Below are 11,659 nucleotides of genomic sequence, written 5' to 3'. Positions count from 1 at the left end.
CCATCAGGCCAAGGCTCACGGATATAACCCCGGCTGTGAGGCTACAAAGTGGCAACATAGGATGCTCACTTGTGTCTTAAGCAAGCCCAGTGCATCACCTGATGGCTCTTGCATAAGGAAACATTGGATCAAGTAAACTGGAGCTCCTGCAACCGCACGCTCATCAAGGACATTGCAGACTGTTGAGCGAAACACACAACGGTGTAATGATGTGATGTCCAGAAGTCTGGTCCCATTCGTAAGTACAAAACAATGAAAATGAATCTGGTCTGTTGATAAAGTGATGAAGCATAACATGTATCAACTGCACATGAAGTCATCCAAGGATGGCAACTTTTCAAACTCATAGGCATCAAAGAGGTCACTGATTCCCTCCTCTTCACCAAGGCTGAGCAGGTAGTCTTCCTGGATGAGCGGTGGAAGCAGATTTACAAATGGACCGTCAAGACTCAAAGGTATTTGATCCTCTGTCTGTTGTAGGAGGTTTGTTGGGGACGTTAAAGGAGAAATGCCTTCCACTGAGCAATTTATAGTTCCCAAGTTAGGAGACAGTGTATCTGAAAGAAATAGACAATTATTAAAACATGCCAAGTTCGCTTCAACACTGAATAAATGCACTAAATGTACGAACATTCCATTTGGCTTCTCACGCTTCAAAACGTATGCTACTGAGCATAGTTAGGTATGTACAAGTATATATATATATATATATATATGGATACAATGCTCTTTTATAAAAGGAGATTAAGTGGGGGGTTGAGGATTGTGGTGATCATTAGAACATGAAAGATCTAAACTCTGTTCTGAGCATGCAATATAATTTACATACCAGAATAAGCTAATTCGGTATAAAGGTTTCATTTGCTCCTAGAAGGATTATCAGAGGACTGCAAGTGTACACATCAAAACACGCAGGTTTGGCAAGTTAACAAAACCCAACCGTACATATGCACATAAAAATGAAGGAATTGGCAGTACTCTGGAGTCACTGAAGCAGCAGGCATAAATAAGATGTTCTCTTAGCTTATGGTTGAGACCATAATGGCATAATAGAGAATACACTATATAGCAGTTGCACCATAAAAATGGTAGATGGGGGCACATGTAATATGATTTCATTTTTAATACAGCCTGAAAACGCAAAGAAACCAGCCCCCCCCACAAAAAATAAACCCTATGGTAGAGACTAGACTTCATACCAAATATTCCACTTCCAATTACCTTTGGAGTTTGGCTTTGAAATATTTCCATTATGGTCGGAATTGCATGGCTTCACTGGGCTGTTTGATTCATTTTCGTCCGGACACAGGTACACATCGATTGCACCTTGACTGCTGGACAAACGGATCTGCAAGCTCTGGAAAATAGAATTACATACATGACTACGTGCAGGTGCCTGTTTGCAGACCATTAGGAATTTATGAATGACTGGAAAAAAAAAAATGGCTGGTTAAATTGATAGTTGTAGCTAAAAAGCTGGTTTTCCTCTAATTTGCTCAGATTGAGAAAGTTTAGGCAAAGTCTTTACACAAAGTGTTTGTGAAGCGCACGTGCACACACACACACACACACACACACACACACACACACATTACCTCCACAGGATCAGGCACTTCAAGTCTTGTTTCTGGAGGGGCTCTCACCACAATAACAGTTTGATCCTGAAGGCCGCCGATTTTCCGTATGTCTTGGTAGGTTACATATGCCAGCGTAACCAAAGTTAAGGAAGAATGTACAGATATGTTCACATCAATTTAATAAAAAGGTACCAAAGCCAGAGCAGTTTAATGTAAAATTAAAACGCAGAGACATTAACACAGAACAACTCTTGCTTGCTGCCCCTTGAGGACTGTGTTAACGAGAGTGCTGTTATGGACACACCAAGCAGGTGGCAGGGAATTCTTGGCAGTGGGGAACTTAATCTTTTTAACACAAGCACATAAGAGAATTGTGCAAACATTACTTTTCAATTCAATTCCATTCTATTTAAAGCAAACAGCATTTGGATGCCACAAAGCAAGCTATAGGCTCATGAGATGTTTCCAGACTGTAAAAGTAAATCCATACCTTGTAAGCGCAGGCAGAAAATCATGCCCCAAGTCAGTGATTTGGGCAGAACCAAACCCAGTTTCAGCACAGAACCTGCACTATGGAATGAAATCAGTAAATCGAACACACAATCCAAGCTCATGGCGTACAGCGCCATGGGGGTCTCACAATGGTAATGCTACTTATATGTACGAGAAGAGTTTGCATATGTTCTTAGTTTATACAATCATAATAGAATGACAGATTAGAAATGATGCAGGGGCAACAGGCAAAAAACACTTAACATTTTATATTGTACTGTTTTGTATGGAATGTTTTATGGCTCGTTCAATGAAGACAGTATTTCAGAGAAGCACTGCCCCAGTAGCCATTTGCCAGTCCTGCATAGAAAGTGCCTAAAACAGCTGGTTAGCGAACTGAAGCCATTTAGATGGGCACCAGAGCCACTAAATTCAGCAAAGGGAATGCATCTGTATCTTCTGTAAGATCTATGCATGCGAGGTGTTCGTGACCGAGGAACCATTTAAGGAGGCTATGATTTTCATCACAAACCATCAGGCTATATTAGAAGAAATTACTCTACAAATTAAATTCAGACTAAAATCAGGACATTTAACAACCTCACCCAACTAAATGTGTCATCAGATGAATCACAAGAATTTACCCTCTGTACAGGCCAGATAGTTAATCCAGACGCAGTGCTAAGATCCGCAAAAGTATGATCCGTAAAGGACATCCACAGAGACTTCAGCCCGGGTTCAGTTGCAAAGGGGAAAATCTTTCTGCATGCAGCAAACCAGAAAAGGGTGGCAGGGTAAACGCGACAAAGCAGAAAGGATATCTTTGATTCTCTGTGTCTTCAGTTAAAAGTTTCAAGTCTAGAGTACAGTTCTGGATTAACTCGTCAAGTTTGTTTTCTTCCTGGGTGAGCTCTGAAAGTTCCTTAGATAGTCCTTGACATCGAACCATATTTCCACCATCGTCTGGCAAACTGCAGCCCCTGAAAAGTTTTTAAAAGCTCAGATATTTATAAAGTATTAAATGTACAAAGTTCTAACAACAAAATTTATTTGGTGCCAATATTCTATGTTTTTGACAGGGAATCCAGAAACACATTTCCAGCAATTAGCTCAGCCAGAAATCTCATGACAAGAAAAAACAAAATTAAAAAAAAATAGGGAAACAGACAGGTCTAAAACTCCTGTGTAACCTGAAGGCACACTTAAGGGCAATGCCACCGCGCTCACCAAGTCCATTATGTCTAAGACACTTACATCCATTGGATGTTGTTTTTCGATTTCTTTTTAATGAGGTGGATTCCTTCTAGCACATTTGTGATATCATAAATTCGCCTCTTCTGGACCTTGAGGACTTCAGCAGCCCTGTTCAGGTCAACAACGCCATCAGAAGACTGGCTGAGCAGCTGAATGAACTTCTTTGTCAGGAGGCCAAGCGAGGTGTCATAACGGGTCTTTTCCAATGGAGACTTTGGAGCTGGAAAATAGTGAAGTTGTTAAACTTTTCAACTGCCACAGGACTGTAAAAATCCAAAAAAAAAAAAAAGTGAAAATCTTGTAGCTAAAATCCACCTCTTCAAAATGCACAGTAAAGTCACACTCACTACTTACCTGCCTTTTATTAATAGACCCCAATCAGTTTTACAGAAACGCCATGCTTTTTTTTTTTTTTTAGCACACTGGTGTTTCACAGGTTTGTTGGTCATGCTTGCGCGAGGTTTATCCTGTTTTTGTTTTTTGTGCAACATTAGGTGTATTGTGGTTTAACCCCTGCTGCACTGTGACTAACCAACACTACAAAGAATTAAAGGGTGGGCAGGGAATAAATGTTGCATGTACCTTTAAATAATGGCTACAGACTTCTTCCTCTGTTAAAGAATAAAACAAGCAGCTTGCAGAAATTCCCATAAAGAAATTCGTCTAAACAAGACTTGAGTTGCATTTCTAATCCGACACCAACAAGGCTTACCTTGCAATTATTAACAGAAGACACAATGTGCATGAAGGCAACCGGTACACAACAAACCAACCTGACTGTTATATGAACGGCAGAGTACTTTGCCAGGTTAGCACAAACCACAGCAAGCTAAAAACTGGGTAAAAAAAAAAAAAAAAAAAAAAAAAAAAAAAAGGAAGTATTAACTGGCAGAAGTAGCTTCCATCACAGGAAGGAGCCTCTTTTGAAGAACATACCCAAGTTCTAATGTGTCAAAATTAGGGATCCATTCAACTAAAATAGACATTACCTGAAAACTACACAAAAGTTAAACACGCACCATACTTGTATTAGACCGCTAAAACACAAGATGCAACCATGTGGAATTTTAAGCCACTAGAGAATATACATCGAAACTTTTTTCATGTAAGATCTCTCCCATAGCTAACCACGGTCAAATATACTACGAAACTTTAAACACGCTTTAAGACTCCACAGTTTAGTTCCTGAACCACCTTCCCCTATGAACACACTTCAGAACAAGAGTTTGTTTTCTGTGGTTCTAGTGTTGTCTTACAATGTGTTCTTTGGAGTTCATCTGGACCGATGAACAGCCTTGAGGACACCGTGCCTTCACGCGATCCTACGCAGGTCATTTAACAAATATAATAAATAAGATCGCCAGATCTTAATTAGTACCTTGACTGTACATTGGCATACACGCAATCAGCCCAGGAAACAGATGATTATAACCAAAGCCTATTATACCAGACTTAACGTGTTAAAAGGGTTACCCCCTAAAGGCTTGCAGAAGTACTATATGAACAAACTCCTGTACAACGTACTAATAGTTTCAGTAAATCAGAAGTGAGACCACCCTATACTAAGCAGCTTCCTAGGGCCCCCTTAAAGCATGTGGAAGAGGTGAAATAGATCTATTTCATGTATCTTGTTCATTAATTGTTGTCTTGGGTATTGTCTTGGAGCAGAGGTGTGACTAAACCAGCATTGCTGGTGCCCAGCAGAAGTGGGGTCCGAGGACCATCACAGGGAGGTAAGCATATAATAAAGGTTCAGCTGGGCTGTCTGACGATGACCAATGAACACACAAAAAGCAGGTACCTCTCCAATTAGTTGCCCTTCTTCATAGTATAAAGCACTGCTCTGATGAGTCCCCTTATCCTATGTGTGTGCAAAATCTGCTTCTCTATATTTGTTAATGTGGCAATAGCTCTGCTTACTGGAATATTTGTCCAGGCGCCTAATTTAACCCTGACTGCAGCTTTCATAAAGCCAGCACTGGAGGAGTATATCACACACAAGGAGATGTTACTACACAAGCACAAAACTGAAAGCACAAAGTGGTACTAAGGTTGCACCTTATCACACTTCCATTTTTCCTCTATGTATTTTGTCCAAGCTAAAGTCTACATTGGTGTCCGTTTAAGAGGCCACATACTACTAGGAAGCACAGGCTGGACGCAGGACATTAGTTATGTCATCAGTGGCATTTTTACCTGTAAAAAATGCCTAAATCAGACCAGTAGGGCGATCGTGCTGCCCTGTTAGGTCAAAGGGATGCCTCATATGGGCCTAGCAGATGGCAGATGCTGCGGCACCCAGTAATGAACATGGGGATTACTACACTAGTACACTGTCCTATTATTCATAGGAAGTGGGCTAGTAGAATTTGGCAGGCCATGAAATGCATGTCTTGCATACTACTTATATGCCACCCCCCCCAAAACACTTTATTAAGAGCCTTGTGGGATCTGAGCTATGCATAAAGCAAAAGTAATTATTCTTCTATTAGTAAAGCAGACACTGCCACACAACAGCTTTCTGTGTTTGATGGAAGCAAACCCAACAATACTTATATGAATACTGACACAAACACCATAATAGTGACTCTTATCAATTGAATCGCACCCGATTGTTGCTTTATTTACAGGTATCTGCGATCAGATGCAAGTGGGGGGGGGGGGTCAGGGAGACAGACTTTTGTCCAATCCATATGGCTCAGTTTTTGTAAATTAAGTAGTAAAGCTAGACTTTCACAATTGGTACTGTTAATCCTAATACAGTGGTAGAGGTAGTGCAATCTAGAGCCCTGTGCAGGACTGCTTTTTTAATCCTGCTCCCGCTGATTTTTTTTGTCCAATCCCACAATATGGGTGTTCCACTCTCGCCACATTGGTGGCCAATCTAGCCCACCTCCTTACCTGAACTGCAGATTTCCCTCGCAGCCCTGCAAGGCTGCCCTCGAGTTGCTCCCTCACAGCGTCCTTCTCTTGCTCCGCCCAGGAACAAGGTGAGGGGGCAGGCAGGGGCGGACACATATGTGGCGGGGGCAGGCGGTAATGGTCACAAAATCGGGGTGGGCGGGATTAAGAAAACCAGTCCCGCGCAGGGCTCTACCCCAGGCCAATCTGTCCTTGTTAGCGAAAAGGCTTTGCACTGGTTGATATACACAGTGCTTCACTGGTAACAGAGCAACCCATACATCTTTGGAAATGGAGCATGAAGAAGGGAGCTTCTGGGTCTTTCTGGGCAAGAAATGTGTGTTTGTTATGAATACAAAACATGCGAAGAAAGGTCTTATTTTGAGTAAGAAAGCCATCAAGTACTTGCGATATTGCACCTAACCACAGAAGCACTCACTTTTTGGACTGTCGGGGCATAGCGTACTTCCTCTTCCTTTCCCCTTGGGAGTCTTAAGGCCTTCAGAGAGATACTGATGACTTCCATCACCAAGCTCCAGTCGTCTCTTTGCCTGGGGGCAAAAGGTTAACGTGTCATTTTTTATAATTGTATAATTAGCCAAGTTTATCCATTACAAGGTCTAAAATCAGGCATGAAGGATCTTCCACCTCTTTTTTGTGTTTTTTTTAATTTCCACTCAATTACATATTCTGTCACAAGATGTTTCAAATAAGCAGAAATGCCAACTAAGCTACCCTAGGAAACGGAAGGGGTACCGGCCTTTAATCATGTTTCTGGAGCACAACTGCATGGGCTAAACACTACAAAACAGAGTGTAATAAACCACTAAGAGGAGTAACTTAAGTTGTACACCTCCAAATGCAACTTTTTAGGAACTTTTGTAACTAACGGTTTCACTGGAAGTTCTTATGGATGGAGTTAGACGGAATGTTTTCAAATATCCGAGTCATATTTTTACATGGAATTCTTAAAGTGAGGTGTGACAAGATAACATTAACCGTCTGATGAGCCATGTCTCATGGCAACAAACCCTAATAAATCTGATACACAGATTTCTAGTTTCTGCTCCAAAGACCACTTATTTATGGCATCACTTTTTAGCTGCCTGATGTCTACGCATTATGAAGAGCAACACCACTGAGCTTCTCCTGCACGAAGGGCTAAGCTGGCCCTATAACACCTGGTTAAAGCCCCAAAGGTTTTAAGTAAGCTTTCAGTGTCTATACAGGGCCAATGTAGACCCCCTTGCACGAGAACCTCAGTGTTTGCCCTTATTAATGCAAAGAGATACCAAACCTACTGCAAAGCTAACAGACCCCAATGTGTCCCAGAAACGCTGATCATTTGACAAGCTATAAGAAAAAAAATAGCAGGTAATTAGAGACAGATCTTAAGGTGCACAGAAGCTCCATGTAAGTGCAGAAACGTCAGAACTCCAACATTCTAAGACCTTTAAAAAGGCACTCTGAGTTCAGTTCCTCCCAATGTTCAGATTAGTTAGCAAATACAGAAAGTAGTTTCACTCAATGATTCTGGTTTTCTTTGCCTACATGCTATTCAAGTTGTGACAAGTATGAACAGTTGGCTTGGCTAGTCTGTCTTTAAACCATCAACTTAGAGCACGCCAGTTGACATGTCATCAATCCACAGCATGAGGGATGATCAATAGAATAAACTGTTCAGGACTAGGCTCTGTTATTTGAGGGGTTTTATAGTCAATTTTATTGCAGAAGCCAAATGATAAAACACAGGACATGAATACCCTAGATCCTGAGGTGGTGGGAAGATGTCTCAAATTGGCTGTTTAATAAGAAAGAGCACAAAGCCCAAGAATGTACACATCCAATAATCACCACTGGTTTAGAGCGTTTTTATTAAAGCGTGGCCAGATTGACCACTTGGACAGGGGTGTCTGGCACCACCACTTTCTGAACCGGAAGTTGAGGCATGACTATTAAGTCTAAAACACAAGGCCTACCATTCCACTACAAAGCACGCCTCGGCTCACGACGAGCGTTACCAAGATCTCCCTAAATGGGATATTCTATAGGAATAACATACATGCAAATGTGTCATGTACAAATTAGATACCTTAAGGCATGGATTGTATAGTGTTACACTGGGGTGAAGTGATTCACGATTAATAAACTAAATCTACACATCTGATCTGCGTAAAAAAAATTGCAGATTATGGCCAGCAGCATCAAATGAAAGAATTGTTTTATAAATAGGGAGACTCCCTGCAGTGCTGGTTGCCTGATACCAGAGCACGTTCCAGGCCAATCCATTCTAGAACATTGCAAAGAAGACCCAACGGACGCAGTCCCAACAAAACCATGACTGCATGCGGCTAACATGGAGAGCAAGTTATTGTCTCCGCTGACCCCACATAGGACCTTCCTGAAGCCCACTGAAACCCACACGTTGGATACAGGTTTGTGAGGAACAGTTCACCACCTGGAATAAAGCGCACTTACCTGACAGTACACACTGCTCATTTCTTTAAATAATATATAGCCAACAAGGGGGCAATCTCAGATCCAACTACTAAAGACGCCTTTTTTCTTCATCACTGGCATTACTCTCCAGCCATTTAATTATTCTTTAAAATCCACCTTCCGGGGCATCTCTAAGCAGGCCTCGGCAACAGAAATCTCAGGCTAGAACAAGGCACTGATGTGGGGGAAGGGAAATGACCCTGGAGACCTAGAGCCCCAGACAGTGTGAGATAAAAAAAAAATGATGGGTAGGGGGGTATAAGACCACCTCAGAGTTTAAGTTTCCCTGATGCATCCAACAATGCTACTGGCCATAAGCACAGAACGGCTAGCCTTTTCAGAGTATTAAAAGAAAAGCTCAAGGGAGGCAAAATATCTACCCCCCCCTCCTTTAGAATTGCCCCTAAAAATAATGATTCTGCTTCTACGACCTGGACTTTCACTTTACACCCCGCCCCTTCCCCCATGGTGACAGATGCAAAAACTGAAAATACCCAGGTGACCTTTCCCCTTCCCCATCCGGGGCGGAAAGCTGCATGATACCTTCCTATAGACCAAGCCGATACCCCACCCGCTCCCGGCAGCCCCCCTCGAAATATCAGGGTCACCCGCGCATATAACTGCATCTGCGGGTGGCCTCCCCGCCCCCAGAACCTGAACACACGTGAATGTGTTGACACGGTACGTGGCCATGTGATATGGCTATGTATACCGCAGGGCATGCAGTTATTCATATATGTGCAGGTATACACGTGTGCATGTATGTGGCTGAGGGGGTGTCACTAGTGCCGTGCAATTACCGGAGGGCGCCCCAGTGCGGGCTGCAGCAGGCCGGCTCTACCGGCTGGTCCGTGCGGGGTGGAGTAGATGTAGCTGGCCGCCGGTGCTTGGTTCTGCTGCTCGGTTACACACAGTCCTTGCTGGTTGTGCAGCGGGCCGGGTGAGGAGAGGATCTGCAGGTATCCGCCGCCTCCTCCTGCACCGAGTATACTTGCACCGCCTCCCCCGGCAACGAACCCCCCCGATAAGCTGGACCCCTTGTCCGAGCCCTGGAACCCGGGAATTAGCAGCTTCTCATGGCCGGGGTGGATTCCTTTTCTCATCTTATTGAGCAAGCCTCCCCGGTATTCTCCTAATGCGCCGATTCTGTCCCGGGCTGCCTCGGTCTCCTCCGTCTAAACCCTTTAATCCGCACGGCCCCAGCCTCTAAATCGGAAATACTTGGGGATGTATGAAGAGGAGACCCCCTGCTTGCATGGAATGAAGCCTTCGGAGGGGTATCGACCACCGGGGGACGCAGATGGAGGCGGATTGTGTGACTAAGAGTAGTTGGGCCCCAGTTTCGACCTCCCCGCCACCGCCGCGGCTGAAAAATGGCTCCAGGAAGCTGACAATGAATGAAGGGATGCGGTTTACGCGCGAAGGTCCACCCGCGAAACTCAGATTTCCCGCCGTCTTTTTCAAACTGTATTTGCATATCCACACCCAGGCCCCCTTCCGCTTTTCTGATTGGTTGACGTGACGCTCGAATACAAGACGCTGTGCTGTAGCTTTCCCTCGACTGTGATTGGCTGTCAAGTTTCAATGCGCTCCATTGGCCTTTTGTAACGAATACAAGGTAGCGGGAGGGATTCCGAACGCAGCGACTACATGCCGTCTGTCACATGCAAGCGGAAATCCAAAAGGCCCGCGTGCAGACAATTGAGGGGGATATATAGATAGCGTTACCGTACAGCATAGCACTAACTATATATGTGCCACTGTCACGTAAATGCATTTGCAGTTTTATTAAAGCCAATTCCAGACAATCAGCTTTCTTCTTTGGATACAGGCCTTTCCTATCAGTTTATCTAATAAAGGCTCTATGATAAAGTGTTCCCTAAGTGATGCTTTCTAATAAAGCATGTAACTGCAGTGCTGTGCTTTCAGTCCCCCAAAGGGTTACTTTCCCCAACATGTCGCTCAAATTCACACAGATTCCCTAAATAAAATGCATCTGATTGAGACATGCAGTGCCTAATATATAAACGACGCAGCAATTAAATATTTGGTACTCTGGGTTATGAGCGAATACTCACAAAACAGGATTTTGCACATCATTTTTTAAATAAGGTTGACATCACTATGTAGTAGCGAGCTTTCACTACATGAAGGGCTAAGCCAGCCTCATAACTGTGTGGCAGATTTCTTGAAACTCTACTCACAAATGTACCCATGCATTATATATAATCGTTTGGATTACACCAGCAACTTGTATAGTAATAACAGAGTAAATTCTCTCTTTAGTAAATATATCCCAAAGGCAATGTTCCCTCTAATTTTTCTTGGGTGATGTGCGCCGAAAATTTCTGTTGTGCAAAATTTTTCCCAGAGCCAAAATTTTGTGCGCACAATATGCTTCTACAGTCCATATAAAGTTGGTGGAGCTGAAAAAAAAACAAACCACATTGCAAGGGGGTGGAGCTATATATTTCCAACCCTTTTGACTCCATGGTCTATTCTAAAGGTGAAATTCTCGCCGCAAAAATTAATTATGAGCGGGGGCTCCGGGCTGCATAAAGGATCAATATATATATATATAATTTATTTTTTTTATTGGGAAAAACTGCATACCAATGACAGGGGTACAGCATAACACCTATCACTATATACTGAGGCACACATTGACTGGGGTACAGCATATCACTATATACTGAGGCACACATTGACTGGGGTACAGCATAACACCTATCTTCATATACTGAGGCAGACATTGACAGTGGTACAGCATAACACCTATCACTATATACTGAGGCACAGCACAACACCTATCACTATACATTGAGCCAGACATTGCACATAATGTAGCATAACCCCTATCACTATATACTAAGCCAAACATTGATGTGGTGTAGGCCTACTGCTTCAGTGTCTGGCTTAGTATTTAGGGATGCACC

The 11,659-nt window shown here is 43.1% G+C and overlaps 1 protein-coding gene across 1 annotated transcript; it reads right to left on the bottom strand.

Annotated features, from left to right (window-relative positions):
- Positions 1–300: 300 nt before the first annotated feature.
- On the bottom strand, positions 301–9,826 carry LOC149289570 (transcription factor E2F3-like). Its single transcript, XM_089490456.1, has 7 exons — positions 9,524–9,826; positions 6,664–6,775; positions 3,324–3,543; positions 2,891–3,049; positions 1,596–1,710; positions 1,222–1,357; positions 301–557 (listed from the first exon to the last, which is right to left on the bottom strand). Exons 1-7 carry the CDS (start codon positions 9,824–9,826, stop codon positions 301–303), a joined length of 1,302 nt encoding a protein of 433 aa, XP_089346582.1.
- Between the last annotated feature and the right edge of the window lie 1,833 nt (positions 9,827–11,659).

The sequence above is a fragment of the Sceloporus occidentalis genome, unplaced genomic scaffold (assembly GCF_023333645.1).
Source record: "Sceloporus occidentalis isolate IW3139 unplaced genomic scaffold, rSceOcc1.0.p SCAF_44, whole genome shotgun sequence".
Classification (NCBI taxonomy): domain Eukaryota; kingdom Metazoa; phylum Chordata; class Lepidosauria; order Squamata; family Phrynosomatidae; genus Sceloporus; species Sceloporus occidentalis.
This window is presented reverse-complemented; position numbering and strand designations above follow the sequence as displayed.

Excerpts from the sequence above, each read along its gene's own strand:
- LOC149289570 (XM_089490456.1), bottom strand. The coding sequence starts at position 9,826 with ATGAGAAAAGGAATCCACCCCGGCCATGAGAAGCTGCTAATTCCCGGG. Across the intron at positions 6,776-9,523 it reads CCGCACTGGGGCGCCCTCCG|GCAAAGAGACGACTGGAGCT; the intron begins GTAATTGCACGG and ends TTTTGCCCCCAG. Across the intron at positions 3,544-6,663 it reads ATGCCCCGACAGTCCAAAAA|CTCCAAAGTCTCCATTGGAA; the intron begins GTGAGTGCTTCT and ends ACTATTTTCCAG.